Genomic DNA, 23,912 nt, shown 5'->3' on the forward strand with positions numbered 1-23,912 from the left:
GCAATTTTAATATTTTCTCTTGATTTATTGTTATTTTTTTTGTGTTTTTTTTTTTTTTCAGATTAATGACCTCTGATTTTTTAAAGAATTCTAGTTCTATAAGAAGAGCTCCATTGAAAACTACCTCTTCTCACTACTTAGGCACTTTGAAAGTCTTGGATCAAAAGTCCTCACACAAACAGAACAAAGAACCTGACAAAGCGGATAACATAAGGGCAGCTGTTTATCAGGTAAAAAGTAATAACAACAACAATAATAATTATAAGAACTAATCACAGCCCTAACCAGTTTGGCTCAGTGGATAGAGCGTCGGCCTGCAGACTCACGGGTCCCAGGTTCCACTCCGGTCAAGGGCATGTACCTTGGTTGTGGGCACATTCCCAGTAGGGGGTGTGCAGGAGGCAGCAGATTGATGTTTCTCTCTCATCAATGTTTCTAACTCTCTCTCCCTCTCCCTTCCTCTCTGTAAAAAATCAATAATATGTGTGTGTATGTGTATATATATATATATATATATATATATATATATATATATAGAACTAATCACATAAGGTTACCTGTTTATCAAGGAATAAAATTACCCTGTCAGAAATGATGATTTAATACTTAATTTATTGGGAAAGATTTTTTTTTCTAATACTTGAGCAATCTTTATATATTAGAATATTATCGGAAAAATAAAAATGATACTAGTTTATGTAGAATTTATAAAATCTATTTTGATTTCTATAGTTTTTAATATAATATTTCAGAATGTATAAGAACTCAAATTCATTTGGGAAACTTTGAATATCATAGCTTTATTCTTGTTCTCACAGGAGTGGTTAGAGAAGAAAAATGTAAAAATACATGAAAAGCACAGAATTAAAAGGATTGAAAGTGAAAATTCAAGGATCCAAAATGAGCAGGTATTGTGAAACATAATAAAAAATATTCTAGATTTTTAAATCAGTAAAATATCTCAATGTTAAGTATTTCTAAATCAACTGCTTTTTAAATGGCAGAGTAACTTGTTTATAAAAGAAGTGATTTCTGATTTTCTCTAGAGCTTTATACATTTTTAGCTTGATATAAATATGTTATAGCTGTTTTACATGAAAAACAGATACACAGATTTTTATTTTTTATATGTGTGGAATAGCTTTGGCACTACTAATTATGAACTTAATTATTGATTGTGACTACCTACGTACTTCACTCTTAAAAATTGATTTAAATCTTACAACTTAGCCAAGAATATAAAGGCTCATCAACATTAACCTTCAGTTTTCCTTTTTCTAACTTGGATTTCATATGTATCTTTAAGACCAGCCCCTACTGAGCTCTTGATCCATATCCTTCCCATTGACTGGAGCTGAACTCTTGTTTAATTCTCTCCTGTGCTTCAAGCTCTGCCTCTAACTCCTACTTGATAGCCTACAACATGCTGAATCCTTTCCCATCTTCTAAAATAAAAGTCCTGAAAAAAACCCAGCAACAACAAAAAATTTTCATTATGCTGTATAGTACTTAAGTAGGTTTAGAAAGAAATTTCCCAAACACAGTACTGTGTGGAGCAGCCTTGAAGGGGGCATGTCTGTACACCTGTCATCACGTTTGCAGCTGTGGTCAGTGCCAGACACTTATCATTTGACACTTCTCATTTGACCTCAGTGAGTTAGGTAGTCCTTTTACTTCTAAATTATGTTATCTCCATAATAAGGCTTTATATCACTTAATGTTAACCAATATTAAGGCAAGCATGGGATATTTTGGGATTAGATGGAAGTAAGTAAAGTAATAACATACTTGCTAATAATACTCACCTACATATTTTCCAGTTTGCCACATGTTCACCATTTGGAATATGTTCACGTAGTAAGAATTTTATGCTTTGATGTCAATCAAAACTCTGTTCAAAGCAAAGATCTGCAGCTTACTGTGTGATGTGGCCAAATTCCCTTACTCAGACTTTCTTTATAAGCCTAGCACTTTGCTGTTTTTCTCTTACTTAAATGTTTTATTATGAACATTTTACAGTACTACTGAGCCTATTACAGATTATGTTGCTAATGTTTGTGTACACTTTGAAAAAAAAGTTGTTTTCATTCCCATGAATAGTAATAGATCAATAGTTGATAAAATGCATTGTTGTAAAGGACATTTTAAAATACGAATAATTCAGAATATATTTTTCATAAATTAATTTGTATAAACCATTATAAATAAATTATCTGCTTTGAAACATAATTTCTATATATGATGCATATCAAGGAAATTAAAGCTAAATATATTTGGGGGTATATTTACATTTGTCTAGCTATTTGTACATACATATATAACTATCCACTTTTTCTCCAAAATAGAAAAGAGCTGCTAAGAGAGAAGAAGCCTTAGCATCATTTGAGGCCTGGAAGGCTATGAAGGAAAAGGAAGCTAAGAAAATAGCTGCAAAAAAAAGGATTGAGGACAAAAACAAGAAAAAAACTGAAGAAGAAAATGCTGCAAGAAAAGAAGAAGCACAACATGTACTCGACAGCTTTGAATATATTAATTTATTTAAATATTTGAAATCTAAATTAGTGATTGACTGTGTTTTTACTGATTTTATAATATTCATAATAAATCAGAAAATCATTCTGGACTTTTTCAGGCTTTTGAAAGATGGAAGGAAAAAAAGATGGAATATCTTAAAGAGAAAAATAAAAAGGAAAAAGAATATGAAAGAGCAAAGAAACAGAAGGAGGAGGAAACTATTGCTGAGAAAAAGAAAGACAACCAAACTGCTGTGGAAAAATGGTAATCCAAAATAATATTTTGACAGATTTTAAATTGATAGCACTCTAGGATTTCTAAAAATTATTTACTTGAAATTTACTAATGCATCTCAATCTCATTATTTCAAAGATATATTAGGAAATCTTTATTATATGTTCTCCTTTAACTTTCCAGTGTTTTATACTATTCTACATAGGAATGAAAAAAAGGAGGCTTTTTTCAAAGAAAAGGGGAAAGAGAAAATCAGTGAGAAAAGGAAAGAAGAACTGAAAAGAGCTGAGAAAAAAGATAAAGATAAACAAGCTATTGATGAATATGAAAAATGGCTGGTAGGTTTTGTTTGCTAATGCACTTATTATATACTAGAGGCCCAAAGCACGAAGATTGGTGCAAGAATGGGCCTTCCTTCCCCTGGCTGCCGGCACCGCCTTCACTCTGCCTGGAGCTGCCTTTCTGCCTTCCCATGCTGCCCAGAGGCCCTAAGCGGCTGGGGTGGTTCAGGATGCCTGCGTCATTGCCATGGCAATAACACAAGCATCCTGCCCTGCTCCCTGCTGCTTGGCGCCTGTGTATGCAAATTAACCCGCCATCTTTGTTGGGTTAATTTGCATACTCATTACTGATTGGCTGGTGGGCGTTGTGAAGGTATGGTCAATTAGCATGTTGCTCTTTTATTAGTGTAGATTTTCTATGTATTTTTTGTGTGTGTGTGTGTGTTTTTTTTTGTCCCTCATTTAAGTTCTATTTGTCCCTGCCTACTGACCATTTCTATCTGGAAGCTACCCTATTGAATTCATTCTCTCATTTCTCACTTCTCTGCCTTCCTTCTCTATGTCACTTGTTGACTTCTTTTTTCCACTGGTGTTCTGTTTCCATGGCATGCAAGGTCTCATAATATTACTCATCTACCTTTTATTCTCATCTGGTATCCCGCTCCTGTCTTCCACCAACTTTTATTCGCACTGGGTCTCTTATTTCTCTCACATCCACAGTTTTTCCCCCTTGTCAGAGCTCCCACACCTGTTCTTTCCTCTTGAAATGCTCTCTCTTCAATGCATATCATGAGTGGTTTCTCTTATCCATCATGTCTCACTTTCAAATGACTTTTCCTGAATCCACTTACCTTTGAAAGTGCTCCCTTTTGTTCTTTAGCAAGCACAGCAGTTTGTTTATATGTTTCATAAAAATTCACATAATTTGGATTGCCTGTTCTTTAATTGTTTATTAACTGTCCATTGTACAAGTTGCCTGAGGGAGAAGGGTCATATCTGTGTGTTTGAATTTTATAATCACTTTATGCATGGTACCCTGAATAGGATCTCAGTGCTTAACAGTTGAACGAATAAATACAAATTGAAGCAGTATAGTACCAGTACCAGTAGAATAATAGACACACAGGACACCTCAGAACCCATTACAAGTAAGGATGTGCTATATGTATATTAAAGTAACATGAATTAATGAGTGCAAGGAAATAACAATCGGGATTATTTGTGTGGCAACTAGACATAAATCACTTCTCAGAATTACCTTACAGCAATAGAAACTCCAAACGAATTAAGTGTTAAATATAAAATGCCAGAGACTAGAACCAAAAGAAAATAAAATGTAATATTTATCAAATCGCATGGTAATGAGATCTTTTTAAAAATCTAAAGGTGTTATAAGAAATAACAAAAGAAAACATATTAAATTTAAAATCATTAATATATCAAAATAAAAAGCTTAGGTGTTGGTTGGAGGGTTAATTCTTACAGCCTCTTGGGAGAATAAATTTTCCAGCAGAGTTGAACATATTCTTACCCTACAAATGAGCAATTTCATTCCTGCACATGTACATGGAGAGAAACTCTTGAATTATAAACACAAGGAATAAACAGGGTTGTTTACTATCATTGTCTGTGTGGAGGGAAAAATGGGAACATGTCTTTAACAAAAAATTTAAATCATAAATTGTTATATGTTGAAGGAATTCTGTACATCAGGGAACTAGAGCTACAGCTCTCTGTAGATGAATCTTAGAAATATGATTAATTTAAAAGGAAGTGACAACAGAAAATATAGCACAATACCTTTCAGTATAAATTCTAGAAACCTGCAAAACAAAATTATGTGTTGTTCTGGTATAAATACATATATAATAAAAGTATTAAGAGATGCAATGATAGGCCTCAAGTTCAGAGTAATGCTTAGTTCATTGGGGTGGAGAGGAAGGAAGGTGAGATGAGGAAGTGCACAAAAGTACTGGTCATGTTTTATTTCATAAGGCTACACAGGTTTTGATTACATTACTCTTTAAACTGCTGTGTGTGCCTGAAATATTTTATTTTTTTGTAAAAATCAAGGACTAAAAGTAATGTAAATAAAATGTTTGCTGCAAAGCTAATATTTATTATATGATAACTAGAGGCCTGGTGTACGGATTCGTGCACCGGTGGGGACCCCTCGGGGGATGTCGGACTGCCAGTTTCAGCCTGATACCCGCAGGCCAGGGAAACCGGCAGTCCGACATCCCCTGTGGGATGCAGTAGTGCGGGAAGCGAGGAGCCTGAGCCTGCACTGGGCGCTGAGCCACTCCCGCTCATCCCGACCCCGCTGTGCCTGCCACCGCCGCCAGCCGTGAGCTTGGCGTCTGGTGCCCGTCGGTCAGCTGAGTGGCGCTCCCACTGTGGGAGCACACTGACCACCAGGGGGCAGCTCCTGCATTGAGCATCTGCCCCCTGGTGGTCAGTGCACGTCATAGCAACCAGTCGAACGGTTCACCGGTTGCTTAGGGTTTTATATATATAAATATGTAACTTGCTAAAAATTAAAAGCTCTGATTCCCATACAGATAAGATGACCCAAATAATTGAGCAAAAAATTTACAAAAGGGCTAAAGAAATAAAAATGTGCTCAAACTTAAAAATAAGCAAAGAAACATGAGGCTCAATTTTCAACTGTTTGTAAAAGATCTGAAGTATTCCTTGCTGCCATGGCCTGTTCAACCTTTGTAACCAGTAAATTTACTTCTGAGAACTAACTTAGATCAATTATTGTCTTTGAGTTATGGAATTACAGGGTTTTTTTTTTTCCTGGTTTACATAATTCTTTTTAAATATCACTTTTAATATTCAAAAAATTAATTGATGCATTAATGCCTATTGGTAGTACGTATACTTATAAATTAGCAATATTCCCTAGTTGCTATTTCTTTATAACCAATTAAACTAGGAAATGAAATTTAAATATAATGGATTATTTTGTTCTGTTTATACATGTATATAAATTTATAGTTTTCTCTTTTCTCTTTAGGAAAAGAAAGAAAGGCAGGAAAGAATGGAACGAAAAGGAAAGAAACGTCACTCCTTTCTTGAAAATGAGGCACTTCCTCCATGGAGTCCTCCAAGCAGAACTGTGTTCTCAAAAGTGATTTGATAATTCTACTTCTTACATTATTTAGTTATTAATTCAGTAATGTTAGCGATAGGTTTAAAACTACATATCCAGTTATTTATAGTTAGAATAGTTTATTTAAAATTAAATGCCAGCCACTTCTGCTGATCATGAAAAGTATGCTTTGGAAGCTTAACCAGTGAAAGTGGTTTTTGAACTACAGATAAACTGCCTCAAATGAAAAACTCTAATCATCAGAATGCTCTTACTTTTAAAATACCCTTTATCATGTCCTGAGGATTCTTACAGTCAGGTGAACAGTGATCACTTTCACTATACTGTTTATGTTATTTAAGTATGTTTGTTCCCAATAGTATAAAGGAAACCATCTAGATACAATAATTATGGAAATAATTGAATTTATATGATTGTACATCTAGATTCAGGTTTTTAAATGAATGGTTGCTGGGAAGTATGAATATATTATTTCTTCTAAAATTGATCTTTAGCTCAAAGCAGTTGCATTTGCACTTTGTAAGCTAGAGTTTTGGTCAACTGAGGGAGTAGTTCAGTAGAATGCTAATCATTGAAGCATTTTATTTTAAGAATTCTGCCTTTTGTTTTAATATGAATGAACTTTACCTCTTCTAGGCTTATGTGACAATCACAGGCGCTTTGTCATGAGCAGACCTCTGAAATTTGTCTTTTTAAATTTTATCTCGCTTTATTGTTTCAGTGATACCAAAAATATCTATTCCATGGTGGTGATATACTTACACATTAGTTATGGAAATTCCGCAAGAGTTCAAGGTCATTATCACTATTACTAGAGGTCTGGTGCATGAAATTTGTGCACGGGGCGGGGGGAGTCCCTCAGCCCGACCTGCACCCTCTCCAATCTGGGAGCCCTCAGGGGATGTCCAACTGCCAGTTGACATCCTGTGGGATCGGGCCTAAACTGGCAGTTGGACATCCCTCTCGCAATCCAGGACCTCTGGCTCCTAACTGCTCACCTGCCTGCCTGCCCTAACCACTCTGCCTGCCTGATCCCTTTAACTGCCCCCCCCCCTGCTGTTCTGGTACCCTTAACTGCCCTCCCCTGCCAGCCTGGTCACCCCTAACTGCCCTCCCCGGCCGGCCTGGTCGCCCCTATTAACTTTTTTTTTAATCTTATCCCCTTCACACACAATTGTATTTGACTTCCTTATTGGCTTCTCCCTCTCACACAATTTTTCTCTCTCCTTTATGTAACATTTTTTCCTACTGACTCATCATTTATAAACTTTTTTTTCCTCCTTATTTCCTACTTCTGTTCCATCATCCTTCTTCCCATCTTTCTCCTACCCTCCTTCCCTCCCCACATTCCTTCTTTCCTTTATCTTTACTCCTGCCCTCCTCCCCTTTTCCTTCCTTCCCACCTTAATTTTTTTCTTCACTTCCTCCCTTGGACCTGCTTTGCTCCCTCCCCCATTTCTTCCTTCTTCCCATTCTCCTTTTAAGCTCTACTGGCTCCTCTTTAAAACTTTTCTTTCTCATCCTACCTTTCCCATACATTCTTCTCTACTTACTTCCACTGTTTTAATATCTATCTATCTACCTGCTGAATTATTCATTATCATTTATCTTTTTTCTTTTCTGACTCTTACTTTTAAAATCTGTCCCCAGTACACAACTATACTTGATTTTCATTACAGCTCCTACAGTTCACTCACACATCCTCTTTCCTTCTTTAACTCTGCTTTCTACTGACTCCTTTATAAAGTTCTTCCCTCCCACCCTCCCTCCCTTCTTAAAGCTCCATTCAGGGGGGCGTTAACCCCCAGCCCAGGGCTCAGCCCCGGCCAGGTGTTCGCCGCCACCCCCTTCCCTGATCTCCCCTCCACTGACCTCCCATTCCCTGCCTGGGACGCCTGGCCCAGCGAGGGTGGCTGAGGCCCGAGCGGCCTGGGCGCTGCTGCTGCTGCGAAGCAGGAGCTCCTCTGCCCAGAAGGCCTTGGACTGTCCCCCACTCCGTCCCGGACCCATGCCGGGGGCCACTGCCCTCCTCCTGCATCTGGGCGGGGCCCCGCCCTACTCCTCGCTGGGCACACCTGCACCCCCCACCTTGGTCGCCACCACCTCCTGTGTGCAGCCCGGCATTTCCTTCCCTTTTCCATTCCTGCATCTTTTTCTTGTTCCCTTTCTGTATTTCTGTTTCTCCTCTTGGCCAGTCTGCATGCAGACCTGCCTTCCTCTCCCTCTCCTTTCTTATCCCCTCCTATCGTATCCTATCCTACCTCGGGCCTTGGCCACAGCCTGCTGATCCGGTCATGACGTGACACTGTAACGGATAATTTGCATATTTCTCAATTATTAGTATAGATTATTTTCCAAACTAAAGCCATAAAGGTGATAAAGGCAATTTTTGTTCTTTAACTAATCCAGAGTCTTGCATCTTGTATTTGGAAAACAGCTGTATAGGAAAGTAATTTGTAGAAAATGTCCAATCAGTTTTTACTTATTAGATCTCTGCATATCCTTGTATTAATTGGACTCATACTTGAACTGGTCAGCTAGTTTATCACAGACCAAGTGAACACTCTTGGAGTTGAAATGCTATGTTAGCCAACGTGCAATGCAATAATGGATGAGAAAAGCAGTTATTATTTATTAAGCACCTATTTTATTCTCTCCGCTGGATCTTTGCAAATGTTATTTCCATCTTTTACAACAACTCATCAGGGTAGGTATTATTAGTCCCATTTTGCAGATAAAAATACTGAGACTCAGAGAAATCAAATAAGTTGCTACACTCTGAGCATGTGACTGAGTTGAATTAGATAGACCTGATTAAGTGGGTCACCCTCCAGAAGCCTTATGCCCATTTCATGCTCTCATGTGGCCTCAGAGAATTTTCTCAAGCCCTCTGTGTTATAACAATCTTACAAACACATTTTACCTCTCAGATCCTACAATTACGTATTATTATCCAGAGATTATCTTTCACTTAAGAAATAGCTGTAGACATCTATAAAATAAAAACAAAATTCATAATATTTAAGGATTTAGTCAAATGCTTTGTATTTAGTATTAGAATGTTAGAAAACCCAGCAGGTTATGGAACATAGGCGTTGAGATAGTTACTCAGGAAGATAGTCACAGTCTGAGAATTTATCTTGGTACAGTGAATATGCAAGGTAAGAAAGATGTCATGGATTCCTTTGTAAGGTCACATCAGTGCTACAGACAAATAAACAACATTTTTATACAGCCTGAACTAGGAGAATACTTCATGAAGTTGACATTATTCCCAGCAACATGTATTATCAACATGGAATTTAGGGCCTCTTACTCATCTGTGTGTCCCCCATAGTACCAAACACAGTGCCTACCAGAATAGATTGTTAAGTGCTTATTGTAACAAATTAGCTGTTCAGAGCTAAAAAGATATTGCAAATTCCTGGAAATAAAAGGAAACATAGAAAAAAAGGATAGCTACTTTTATGGCTGTGAGATCGTAAATGTGTCATAGATTTCACATTAATATTTATTTCAGCTTCCTGATCATTTTCTTCTACATTATCACATTCAGTGGGTTACCATTATCACCTCTAAGTTGTCAGAATTGAATGAAGTTAATTAATGTAAAGCATATGGCACATATGGCTTAATAGATGTTCATTTTTTCATTATTGACTACCATGAGCCCTATATTTCCCTATTTCGTATATATGAGAAGGTTAACATAGATGGGGATGATAATGGCTATTTGACATACATAAGAAGAAATCTTTGCTTTCCTGGTCAGTCACAGGGGTCCTCAAACTTTTTAAACAGGGGGCCAGTTCACTGTCCCTCAGACCGTTGGAGGGCCGGACTATAGTTTAAAAAAAAAACTGAACAAATTCCTATGCACACTGCCGGCCCGGGATGAGTTGGCTGCTAAGCAGGACAGGCAGCGGCACCCGGCGGGCCGGATAAAGGTCCTCGGCAGGCCGCCGTTTGAGGACCCCTGGTAGGTCATAGCACTCAAAAGAGAATATGGAGGTGACCTGTACTTAGGGACCTCCTAAAAAGAAATCTAATTTCTTAGCATTGCTTGTGAGGTAGGATATAAAGGGAAATTGAGATGTTTGCAAAGATCCAACAAGCAATTTCCTTCAAAAGAATACTTTTGTCTTACTTTGGTTAAAATATATATATATACAAATTCCTGCTTATAGCAACCAGTACTGATTGAATTATCTTGTTGAATGAAGTCAACTCTTCTCCTGTAGCAGAAATAAAGCTGACTTTTGGGAGCTAGGCAAAAATATAGTACTCTTTACCTTCTGAGATTTCAAGGGGAGAATCAAGCCTGGTAATAGTCTCTTGAATATATTCATCTATTTAAAGGATATGGTTACCCCATATTTCCTTTAAAAGTCTCAAATATCAATGTACATCAGTGGTTTTTAACTAGTGTGCCACAAGAATTTTTAAAACATGTCCCTATTTAGTCAGGGACACTGACCTCTTTTCCCTTAGATTGTCAAATAATGACAACAGCCAACACTATGACAGCCATCCAGTGTGAATGAATAAAAATTTTTTTTTTGTCAGATTGGCAAAACATATATATTTTTTGGTGTACTGCAGAGTTTTAGTAATTAGTTTATGTGTGCCATGAGATAAAAAAGATTGAAAATCGCTGATGTAGAAATTTGCTGATTAAGTTTTCATTAATTTATAATATAAGGGAATTTTAATTCAAATTAACATAGGGTAAGCCTATAGATTTTCAGATTATTACATTGTATTATCACTTAAAGAATGCTGACACTTCAAAGTAAAGGAAATAGAAATTTAATGAATATTTTAAAATATTACCAAAAAACATTTCCCTAGAAATTTAAGTATTAGTAATAAAAAGTAATTTTTATGCAGAATTTAAGTTTCAATAATCAAGAAAATAATAGTGTTACATAAGTAAACAACACAGCATTTTATATCAGAAGCAGGTTAAAGTTTTCTAAATGAAAGAAATTAAATGATCAGGGATAACAATATTCTAGTGGTTTATAGAGTATCGTATTTTTCAAGTGTTAGTAGTGCACTTACTCTTTTAAATAGTATTGAAACGGATATTTTTCACTGTTGCCAAAGCAGTATCTGAAAGTAGTTAGGTGTCCACAGTTGTATGCAATTTAGAGTGACATAAGTATTCATCTAAAAGGAATGTTAATAATTTAATAATCATGACCCAAACTTTTTTTCTAAATTGAAGAAACTGATTCCCAAAGACTTTGACTTGCCCGAGCTCACACAACCACTATAAGAAATCTGGATTAGAACTCAGGTATCAGGCTTCCCAGTTGTACTCTGCCCACCATTTACAGTTTTGATAATCTGATAAAACGTCCAGACTAATTTTTGTAACTGGTCATTATTGGTTGAATTTTATCCTCTCAGATGTGCCCTTATTTTTCCACTATCTCCATAACTACCCACCAGATCAAGCAGGGCACTTACCCTACCACTTATACTGTGAAGAAATACTAAAGTTTAAGTCCTGGGTCATGGGCTAAGATACAGTAGAGAAAAGGAATTTCACAAAATAGGAAAAATTGCATGCTAGTCAAAATAGTTCCCAAGAGTAAACTAGTACAGGAAACATATTTTCCTCATTTAATCTTGGCTCTGATTTCAGGAGTGCTACATTTAAAAGTAATTAAACCCATATGCTTTCATTCTACACAAAGCAAACATCAATTTTCCTGCCTTCTAAGTACATTGACTCACAGAATAAAAAATGCTTAACTCTCAGAGACCTCTGAATTCTCTTACTTTAAAATTCCAGGTGATTTGATTATTTTAAAGTATATATGTTACAAGTAATTGTAGAATGTTAACTCGGGTGAACACAATTCTTGGTTGTTGAACTTGGGATGTTAAGAATTATTTGAGGAGATGTATTTAATGTCTGCTTTTTTATCTAGCATCCTATCTAATAAAAGAGTAATGTGCAAATTGACTGTACCTCCACTACAACAAGCCACACCCACAAGCCAGTCAGGAGCGGATATGCAAATAAACCCAACCAAGATGGCTGTGGCCACGGAGAGCAGGAGGGAGACTTGGGTTTCCCTGGCAATGGAGGAAGCCAAGCTTTCCGCCTGCCCTTGCCGGCCTTGGCTTGGGGGCAGAGCCGGGCGATGGGAGCGAGCTGCGGGTCCCCCGCCCAGGGCCCGAGCCTGGGCCAGAGGCTTGCGACCTTGGCCAGGGGCGGAGCCGGGTGATCAGAGCGAGCTGCGGGTCCCCCGCCCAGGGCCTGAGCCTGGGCCAGAGGCTTGCGGCCTTGGCCGGGGGCGGAGCCGGGCAATCGGAGCGAGCTGGGGGTCCCCTGCCCAGGGCTGGAGGCTTTAGGCCTTGGCAGGGGCTGAGACGGTGATTGGAGGGAACTGGGGGGCCCCTGCCCAGTCCCCGAGGCTTTAGGCCTTGGCACGGGTGGAGCTGGAGATTGGAGGAGATAGGTCTGAACTACAGAGGAAACATCTTTTCTGACGCTCATTGGCTAAGCTCCCTGTATGCCACTGGTAATATTCTTAGTAACTTGGGTATAAGAATCCAAAAAGGTGATCTAGGGCTTTTCCACCACACTCCTGGAGAAAAAAACGAAGGTCCGCTGCTGGAGGGCTAAGAAATGTCATATCCTGCCCTAGCCAGTTTGGCTCAGTGGATAATGCCTAGGTCTGCCAAGCACAGGGTCTGGGTTAGATTCTGATCAAGGGCATGTACCTAGGTTGCAGGCTCCTCCCTGGCTGGGGCCCAAGTCAGGGCTCATGCAGGAGGCAACCAATCAAAGTGTTCCTCTCACTTTGATGTTTCTCTCTGTCTTTCCCTTTCTCTTCCACATTCTCTAAAAATCAATGGGAACATATCCTCAGGTGAGGATAAAAAAAAGAAAGAAAGAAATGCCATATCCTATGAAAGACACATCTTGAAAATGCCTAAAGAAAGTTGTCATTTTTTCATGGTGAAGGGACCAGAGTCTGTGTTGATGAAAACACCTTGGTGGCTGCGGTGACTGGCAGTGGCTGCAGCAGCGGGGTAATGGGGCTGGTGCCTTTCCCTGATCAGCCCAGTCGCCTCCTATGGGGAGTGGGCCTAAGCTGTCAGTAGGACATCCCCTGAGGGCTCCCAGTATGTGAGAGGGGGCAGGCTGGGCTGAGGAGACCCCCCCCCCCCAGTGCACGAATTTCGTGCACCAAGCCCCTAGTATTTTCATTAATGCTTAATTAAAGTGAACCATTCAAGATTTATTTTATTGGGTGATATTATTTATTGACTGCCAAAATTTAATTTCATAATATTAAGAAATGTGGTATGAATTTTACTTGTGGGCTAAAGATGAAATAATGATATTATATTGATATATCTTTTATTAGAAACTAGAGGCCCAGTGCACGAAATTTGTGCATAGCGGGAGGAGGGTCCCTCAGCCCAGCTTGCAGCCTCTCTAGCCTGGGACCTCTCGGGGGATGTCCGACTGCTGGTTTAGGCCCAATCCCGCAGGGATCCCTGTGGATTGGGCCCAAACTGGCAGTCAGACATCCCTCTCGCAATCAGGACTGCTGGTTCCTAACCGCTCACCTGCCTGCCGGCCTGATCCCCCTAACTGCTCTCCCTGGCCGGCCTGATCACCCTAGCTGCTCTCCCCTGATGGCCTGATCCCCCTAACTGCTCTCCCCTGCCGGCCTGATCCCCCTAACTGCTCTCCCTGGCCGGCCTGATTGCCCTAGCTACTCTCCCCTGATGGCCTGATCCCCCTAGCTGCTCTCCCCTGCCAGCCTGATCCCCCTAACTGCTCTCCCCTGCCGGCTTGATCATCCCTAACCACTCTGCCTCAGCCCAACCACCATGGCTTTGTCTGGAAGTACGTCCAGAAGGTCATCTGGAAGACGTCTGGTCTAATTAACATATTACCCTTTTATTAGTATAGATGACTGAGAATTTGGATATAAAACTTTTTTTTTTTTTACTTAAAACATTACACAAACTACAAAGGTAATGTAAGATTATATAATTATCAAATAATTGAAAAATAGAAATAGTAAAAGTTACATACATTCCCATCCCCTAAAGACAATCATAGTTAATATATTATATACTCCTCCAGTTTTTAGTTACCAGTGCATTTTCCTGTTCTGAAATTAAGCTGAATGTGAAGGTAGATAGGATTTTCTCTATTTTTCTCCCTGTCTCCCTGTTTTTGTGCCTCTCTCCATGCTACCTATATGTATATATGTGTGTGCATGTATAATACAGAACACATGCACATACATGCATATATGCATAACATTTTTTATTCTTTAACATAGAAATTAAACTACACAATTGGTAACCAGGGGTTTCTACTCAACAATATGTAATGAACATATTTCCACATTATCACACCTTTTTAATAGCAGGGATGTAGGTTGCAGTGGAGTAATGTTTGATGCTGTAACTATATAATTTAACATTTTTGGGCAATTTGTCTTCTGACAAATGTTTACTATAATAAGTAATAATACAGTAAACATCCTTGCATTCAATATCCTTGTTATTAGAGATGGGACCTTATTAAATCTATAAAATGAATAAAGAATTTATAATATTTAAGGAGTTACTCAAACATGTTGTAGTCAGTGTTAGAATATCAGAAAACCTAGCAGATTATGGAACACAGGCTTTGAGGTAGTCACTCAAGAGGGTCACAGTCTGAGAATTAACTTTTTTGCTGCAGTGTGTATGCAAGGATGTCATGGGTCACTCTGTAAGGTCATATCAGTGCTATTGGTAAATAAAACAAATTTCATAAATAAAGTTAGAAATATTGTTATACTTCCAGAACTATAAGACATGGAATGGGAGTTAGTTAATGGGCATAGAATTTCAGCTCTGCAAGATGAAAAGATTACTGGAGATTCATAGCAAAATAATGTAAATGTGTTTAACACTATGAACTGTAAACTTAAGAATGGTTGCAATGGTAAAATTTACCCCAATTTTTAAAAATTGCACAGCAAAACAAACAAATGAACAACAAAAAAAAAGCTTACCCGTTAATTTATAGGAAAAATATAGAGAAAACTTCACCCCTTATTATAGAATATGTCTTTTATGGTCTGATCAACTTTCTCATACCAGATGACCAATCACTGACTCAATTACAGATGCTAGGAGAATGTCATATGCTGATGGGCTTAGACCTAGACTGACTGCTGAGAAACAAAGCAACAATTCACCTAAACCTTCTAATAACTTTCAGACTTTTTCTTGGATATTTTTTCCACTTAATTTTTTTGAGATAAGTTTCAGGTTCTTTTTAAGCTTTGAAAACAAAATTAGGATTTTTGGTAGAATTGCAGTAACCATGCATAATAATAAAATCCTTTGGTTTAAAAAGATAGGATCAAACCAATCCATTTCCAGAGAATAATTAATGTTCACTTGTATTTTTGTATGTTTATACATTTATCTTTTTAAAATAATTAACCTTGTGATGTTCATGGGGAAAAAATTAGCAGTTGTAAGATACAGGAATGATTTCTACAATATTCTGTATAATATGAAAGCCCAGTAATTGGACTGGATATGCCAAGTGTTAATCTATGTAGTGAGTATAACTGTATGGATAATAAAGCAAAGTTCCTGCCCTTTGTAGTTTATATTCTAGTTGGGAAAAGAAACACTGAACAAACAAACAAGTACATACTGTAATGTCCATCAGTTCTAAATACAATCATCTCTTACCAGGGTAAGGTAGGGAAATAGAGGCTAATGTGTAGGATTATCAGAGCTCTGTCTGAAGAGAATAATTCTAAGCAAAAACCTAAAAGGAGTGAATGACAAACGATGTGAGTACCTGGAGGAACAGCACTGGGACCTATAGGGCTTCATGGAACATGACACAGACTTAGATTTCATTATAAAAATCATAATATAAAATTGGAGAATTAGCGGCAACCTCACGAGATCTTAATATAGAAAGTTTCCATAGACAGTTGGGTGGACTTTAGGGAGCAAGAATGAGGTATTGGGAAGCATTTGCAATTGTTCAGGCGGAAGATGATAGTGGTGTATGTCATCAAATTCCAGTTGTGTTTTAAGGGAGAAGCTGTAGGATTTACTGATAGGTTAGAAGAGATGAAAGTGTAGAGGGGGGAAAGAAGGATGGGCTGAGCAACTGAATAGTGGTGTTATTTATCAAATTAGGAACACTGGGAAGTCAAGTTTGGGAGGGAAATAAAGAGTTCTTTTTTGTAAATGTTAATTCCCAAAGAGATGTAGCAAGTTTGGATATTAAAATCAAAGGAGAAAAGCTCTAGAATGATAAATTTGGGCATCACCAACATACAGATGGTATGGTATAAAGTGATGGGATTAGATGAGATTACCTAGAGAGTGAGTATAGTAGAGAAGAAAAGAGGATCCCAGACAAAATACTAGTGATACCAAACAAGTGGGTTTGGCTGCCTGCCGAAAATTGAGACAGATGCTGATGCAAAAGGAAAGAGGTTTATTCAGGTGCAGATGTGGGAGAATGGTGGACTCAAAGATGTTTCAAAGACCATCTCCTCTTCCTGCTCATCAGGTCTGTGGTTCTTATAGGGATAAGTAGGGGAGGCCTTTATTTTTTTATTTTTTTATTTTTTGCCTATCCAGTTAACTTGCTATTTTGGGTACTGGGGCCCTACCCATTCAACTTTCTAGTCCTTGGTGCCCTCAGTGCAACCCCTTCCCCCATGCCATCTTGGCCCATGGGGAGACTCCCCTGTCTCCCTGACTGTCTAAGGTATCAGGGTCAGTGGGGAGTGGAGGAGGGTCTGCAGGACACCTCAGGAAGTCTGAAGATACCACAGCCTCAGCCTGCCTTCCCATGCTGGAAATAGCACCCACACATCCAGGGGAGTTGGTGTATTCCAGCACACCTGCACCCTCTACACAGCCCCACAGCCCGCCCCTCTGACTCTCTATGGTATCTAGGGTGACCCAACATTTAGAGGTAAGAAAGAGGAAAAGACAGAACACATGAGACTGAGAAATATGGTCCAGAGTGGTAAGAATAAATCCTGGAGAGGTGGATTCCATGGAAATCAATGGAATAAAGTATTTCAAGAAGAAGAATGATTCACAGTGTCAAATCTTTCTGATAGATCACATGATCAGTATCCTGACCATTGACCCATTTGGTAAAACAGAAGTCAATGTAGCCTATAATTATGATTTCAACAGGGAGATGGGATGAAGACCTGATTAGAGAGTTTCTAAAGAAAGAAGGGGAAACAGGAAATTGATTTAGAAGTATTAATCTCTCTCTATATATAGGCTTTGCTGTAATTGGGAACAAAATTGGGAGGGGTTATCATAGCTGAAGGGATGTAGGGTCAAGGTTGAGATTATTTGTTTTTAAGATGAAGTATTTATAGTTTATTTGCAATATTTAACAAAAATGAAAGAGATGCTTCATGTGCTTTTAAAGGCAATTCCTATTATAGAAATAAACTAATTTAGGTGAAAATTATCTATGCCATTCTGACAATAATGCTAGTATTTTCCCCCTCAGCAAGCACAATTTAATAAGAAAAAAATATTTTGAGTAATAAATTAAAATGCAATGCCTGTATATCATGAATAGTTGATGCCTCTCAAGGATCTTTCATGTTAAGGATACACATTTCTGGCCCTGCTTAAAACAAATACAAAAAAGTATTATATTAACCAACCATAAAACTAAGCAATAATACATGTTTGTTTGGAATTTTATGCACAGACAAAATTTTTATTTACAGACAAAAATGCACGGCTTTTGAAAAAATTCCCTAAGTAACAAATATGTTTATTTGGAAATTCATTTAAATAATTACAATTCACTATATAATCATATGTAATTACAGAAAATGGTTTAAATAAATATATCCACACATATTATTTTTATGTTGAAGGAAACATTTTCAAGGAAAGTAAAATATATAAATACTATGGATGCATGCCATCCAAATTTTTTTTTTTTTAATATATTTTATTGATTTTTTTTTTTTTTTTTACAGAGAGGAAAGGAGAGGGATAGAGAGTTAGAAACATCGATGAGAGAGAAACATCGATCAGCTGCCTCCTGCACACCCCCCACTGGGGACGTGCCGCAACCAAGGTACATGCCCTTGACCGGAATCGAACCTGGGACCTTTCAGTCCGCAGGCCGACGCTCTATCCACTGAGCCAAACCGGTTTCGGCGCCATCCAAATTTTTATCACTGGCTGAATGTCTTAGCTTAAACTACCCCCACATCAAAAAAGAAAGAAAATGTCAACTTTCAAGTAAGTGATTATTATTCTCATCCATGAGACAGGACAGCAAATGAAATTGGTCATAAATGTAATAAAGGTAGCTTCCAGATGTGTTTGATTGTATAAAAGTATATGTTGTTTTTTTTTTTATACAGGAGAGTTGCTTAATTAGAAACCACTAGGAAGATAAATAAAAAAGAAGCTAATGTCTTCTTTTTTGCCATTACACTTTCACTTATTTTGCTAGAAGTTTCTTTCACTCCCAACTTCTTCCTTGTAAAATTCACACATTTCCATGAGCTACTTCAAATCCTTTGTAAAAGAAGGCTTAGGATAAAGAGCAAAATTGTCTAGTGTATTTCTTAGAGAACAGAGGTGAATATAGCTCTTTTTTTTATGAATTTTGAAACCAGGTGATTGGAAATATGCTTTAATATAGCTTTATGGCTATGTTTCCTCAAGCAATACTGTCCCAATCCATTGGAAATGGACTTTATTTGGAGAATCTTGTTTTCTTCTGACAGTATATCTGATTTCTTGTAGGTCCAATTTTAGTTTAATCAGGTAGCAATGGTATTGTTACAGTTTTAAATAAACGAATTGTAGGAAACAAACCTTTCCAGTAAAAAAAACCCAAAAAAACCTGTGTATTTGCTCAGAGGATACAGCTGTAATACAGAAAAGAAGGTGCACTGTGGAAAGAAAGTAACGTTTTAAAACATGGCATGCTCTGGGAGGACTTTTCCGTAGTACAAATCCTCACACTATTTGTCCATGCCATTTAAAAACCAAATTATTAAGCTCATTAGAAAGGAAATTATTTTGATCTAAATTAAATTAGAATGCCCACTAAAAGCATGCATAGCTCAAATTACAGGACCTGTCCTGGAATTTAATACTTTACCAGGAAATAAACAACCTTGCCTTTCCAAATTAAACCGAAGGCCACTGCTGGGCTTCTCTCCCCTTCTTTTTATCTGTCTTGCTGAACTTCATTTTCCATTTCCCTGAATTCTGTAGAAGATGCTCTGGCAGCTGGCAGTATTTTTAGTTGATTTAAAGATGATATTGCTGACATGCTGAACTACTGTTTATACTTTTTTGACTTGGCAAATGAATTGGGATACATGCAGAAAGTGTGTTTATTCTATTTAAAAATCTTCTTTTAAAGGGACCATGTTAAATGACATATTTCAAAAGCACTCATAAGCAATTGCCCCATGCTGCCTATTGTTTTCTCCTCATAGAATTTTTCTCAGGGCCTATAAAAATCATACCTCTTGCATATAATAGTCAAATGTTCATCCTTAAAAATTTTGTCCCGCAGACTCGCACCCTTTTTTTTCATGGTTGGAAAATTCCAGATTTATTATTTTGAGCCATCTGTAGGAACCCACAGAACTCACAGGATCACCTAAGAATATTTGAGTAATTCATAACAATACAGTTGTGCACTGAAACAGATAAACAAAAAAAGAAACTTCTTGAAATACTTTGTCATTTTTTTTAAACTATGCCATTTTCTTCAAGTTTTCAATAAAATTGAATTATAATGCCTTCAGATAGAAATAACTTCTAAATTTAGAAGTTAGAGAATGGTTAGACTTCACTGAATTTGAAATCGGACCCGTTAAAGCTCCCTGAGCTTACTTGTTTCTTTTTTTTCCCCCTCTGGACAGAGTGCAGTGGCCGACTGAAGGCAGAATCCAAATCCAGAGAGACCTTTACTCACATGCGCAGTTTGGTTATAACAACTACTCAGCGCAAGTCGACTGTGAATGGCTGTTAGTGTCAGAACGGGACTCGTGACTCAAGTCATCCTTCCTGATTTTTGAAGTGGAAGAAGACGCTGACTGTGGCTATAACTACCGTGAGCTCTTTGGTGGTCTTGATTCAACAGCGGTGGGACATGGTGATTCTGTGGATCAGGGGTAAAGACAGTAGCAACAGGATACCATTGCCATGATAAAAATGCCTATTGATTCATGATTGACATGTGTATCATATACAAAACAGCACTGTTTTTTTTAAAAAAATTTATATCATATTAATTATAACACACCTTCTCACTTCTTACCATTTCCCATCTCTGGTGAATTTGGTTGATAATATCAAATGAGACAGAGATGAATTCGGTAGTGATAATTTCTTGTTACTGTCCTCATTCTAAATCTTATATTCTTGGATTTATAGTTCAATAAACATTTTAAAAATTTAATCATATAAATGAAATATACTTAAACACACACATTTGACAGTGTTGTCACTTTCCTAAATTAAAGCATAAAATCAAAAAGAATATGCAACCCATTCAGATTGACATTTTCTTTTCAACAAATATGTTTGGTGGGAGTGGATGGTCCACCACAGGTGTGGGGATCAGCTGGATGTTGTTCAACTGCAGGGTGTCACTGTGCACAGGACACATTGCCAGATATAGGCCAGAGCATGTCACCAACCTATATAATAAAGAGTTAATATGCAAATTGACCATCACTCCAACACACAAGATGGCCACCCTGTGTGGTCAAAGATAGCCGCCCACATGTGGACACAAGATGGCCATCACAAGATGACTGGCAGGGGAGGGCAGTTGTGGGCGATCAGGCCTGCAGGGGAGGGCAGTTGGGGGTGACCAGGCCAGCAGGGGAGGGAAGTTAGGGGCAACCAGGCCGGCAAGGGAGGGAAGTTAGGGGTGACTGGGCCAGCAGGGGAGGGCAGTTGGGGGTGACCAGGCCTGCAGGGGAGGACAGTTAGGGGTGACCAGGCCAGCAGGGGAGGGAAGTTAGGGGTGACCAGGCCAGCAGGGGAGGGAAGTTAGGGGCAACCAGGCTGGCAGGGGAGAGCAGTTGGGGGTGACCAGGCCTGCAGGGGAGGACAGTTAGGGGTGACCAGTCCAGCAGGGGAGGGAAGTTAGGGGCAACCAGGCTGGCAGGGGAGGGCAGTTAGGGGGAATTGGGCCAACAGAGGAACAGTTAGGCATTAATCAGGCTGGCAGGGGAGTGGTAAGGGGGTGATCAGACTGGTAGGCAGAAGCAGTTAGGGGCAATCAGGCAGGCAGGCAGGGGAGCAGTTGGAAGCCAGCAGTCCTAGATTGTGAGAGGGAGGTCCCAGTTTGGAGAGAGTGCAGGTTGGGCTGAGGGACCCCTCCCCCCCATGCACAAATTTCGTGCACCGGGCCTCTAGTGAGAAGTAAGGAAAAGGAAAGCTTAAGGTTTCCTCAGTGCTTTCTTTCCCAGAATCTACTGCATCATTATCAAATGGTCTTCTGAATATATATTTTGGTTTGACATTAATTCCAATTTTTTACTGTCTATCAATATCTATTACTTAAATAATACATTAAACTCCTGTCCAAATACAAAGTGAAATGAAACCAAAGAACATACATACTTATATGCATAGCCCATGGACATGAGCAGTAGGGTAGTGAAGCCTTGGGGGATGGGTAGGGGCTGGGAGGAGGGGGGGGATGGGAGATATCTGTAATACTATCAATAATAAAAATATATTAAAAAGAAAAAGAAAAAGATTACATACAAAAAAGGGAAAGAAACAACAGGTAGTGTAGGGTTGCTAGCTCTATCTGGTACATGGATAATAAATGAGATAAAAATAAAGAGAACGGAACATTTTTTTTTCAGACTTGGGTGGTCATGGGGTTTGAGCAAGTTTTGAAATCATAAAAAAGAAACAACAGGTTTCTACATAGAAGAGAGGAATTTTAAAAAGATGAAACTATTATGATCAAAAGTGCTGATGTGAGATACTGGGCTACAATTCAAAAGAAGATAGTGAAGAATGACTTTAAGGAAAACAGGGAATTGTGTGGGCTTGGAGGCTTCTGTAAGACAGAGATGGCAGGCAGGGCCATACTGGGTATTTCCTAACTCTGCTTGGGAATATGAAGCTGGCACAGAGCTTACACATAGTGTTTAAAAAGTGCATATTAACATTAATATTGTTCAGGGTTCAAATCTTTAAAAACTGCTTTGAGGTTTTAAAAAGTTGCTTCACAAAGCATAGGTGCATTTTTACACATATGTTTGCTACTGTATGTGTGAAACAACTGAATAAAGTGAAATATTTGAAATGTTATTCTCATCTGTTGGACAGTTCATAAATCTATGTGAACAGCTATTACAATTCCAATTTAGCATTATATTACATGTATTTTTGAAATGAGTTTGGTGTATATTTTTCCCTGGGGGTTAGAGACATGGTTTTAATCCAGGGCAAGACCCATTCTCTAATATGAAGTTATGCACCCTGGCAGATGTCAATAGTAAGCAAGTCATAGATGTTCAAATTGTCAAGTACTAAGTCAATTAATGCAATTTATCTAATTATTTTAAATGCAAAGTTATGCATGATGGCCAAATAAACAGAAAATAGCCATTTATGAACAGAACAGTTGCATAAAAACTACTGGGGTGGCAGAGTTCTGCAGCACATCCCCTCTGTTCCATTTCTGGCACAGCTCGTTGGTGATGAATCGCTAGGATTTTTTTTCTATTAGTAATAGTTTGTAAGAACATGATGGATAGCCACACCTAACTGTAATTTCTTCCAAACAAAATAAAATGTATAAGAAAGATGCCAGGGACATTATGAGAGTCTGTCAAGTTAGTTCTACAGAATTTATTTGACTCCCTTTTCCCTGTTCCCAAAGAGGAGAAAACCCACACAGTCTGTGTTAGAGCTGATTCCATTCACGGTAGTTTGATTTAGGTCCTCCCTCCACTCTGCACTCTTCTACAACCATAAATATAAAAATCAAAAATAATTTAAAAATTGGCTGATCAATTTTCTTAGAGAAAAAATTAAAAGTCACAAAAAATAATTCCTAAGAATTGATAAAATGCTACACTTGAACAACCAAATGTGAAGTACACTGTATTTATTTATTTATAAGGAAAATAAGGATGTTTACTTAAACGTTATTGGTTGGTTGACTTCGCAGGCTTGAATTAAAATAAATGAAGAAAAAAATTACGAAGTTATCCAAGCATATCCTCAGAATATAACAATGAAACATTTTTTTATTCTGAAGAAAACAGGAAATGGGCCCATGATATCAATAACACCCATAAAATCAGAAGCAGATAGAATGAGTGACCTTTCCCCGAAGCCAGTCTTACTATTTGGTGGTGTATTTTTTTGGACATTTTATAAAATATATGAACAAAGAGTAGAAGGATGTGCAAACCGTGTGGAAACAAGGAAGCTGTTGCATGAAATGTTTTGGACGGGGATCATCTGTGCCCATCTGTTCCTATTACTTAGGAGAAAGAGATATTCTCAAGCTCTTTAAAGTTAAATGTGATCAGAAAACTGTTACATTACGTTAGAGTTATTGGTTCCTAGAGGCAATATTCACATTATTTCCCCCATGGGCTCCTTCGTTTTGCTACCTCCTCCATTTCATTCTCATGTTACCAGGACGCCTGAGGGCTGAGGCCACCAGATCATCACTGGGAAAAGTGATG

The 23,912-nt window shown here is 38.2% G+C and overlaps 1 protein-coding gene across 10 annotated transcripts in view; it reads left to right on the forward strand.

The window, feature by feature from the left end:
• The window catches only part of MAP9 (microtubule associated protein 9), a 36,991-nt gene extending 16,329 nt beyond the window's left edge, over positions 1–20,662 (forward strand). For 6 of the 10 annotated variants that reach the window (XM_080674732.1, XM_080674736.1, XM_080674737.1 and 3 more), the window contains exons 9-15: positions 62–230; positions 819–908; positions 2,346–2,507; positions 2,633–2,778; positions 2,954–3,086; positions 6,052–6,165; positions 20,103–20,662. In XM_080674732.1, coding sequence (XP_080530858.1) covers positions 62–230; positions 819–908; positions 2,346–2,507; positions 2,633–2,778; positions 2,954–3,086; positions 6,052–6,165; positions 20,103–20,120 — 832 coding nt within the window. In that variant the 3' untranslated portion in view covers positions 20,121–20,662. Of the gene's footprint in view, positions 1–61; positions 231–818; positions 909–2,345; positions 2,508–2,632; positions 2,779–2,931; positions 3,088–6,051; positions 13,438–20,102 lie in introns of those variants that run through there. The other 4 variants (XR_013960921.1, XR_013960922.1, XM_080674739.1 and 1 more) reach the window with 4 other exon arrangements.
• The last annotated feature ends 3,250 nt before the right edge of the window (positions 20,663–23,912 follow it).

The sequence above is a fragment of the Plecotus auritus genome, assembly GCF_963455305.1.
Source record: "Plecotus auritus genome assembly, chromosome: 6".
In the NCBI taxonomy this organism is placed as follows: domain Eukaryota; kingdom Metazoa; phylum Chordata; class Mammalia; order Chiroptera; family Vespertilionidae; genus Plecotus; species Plecotus auritus.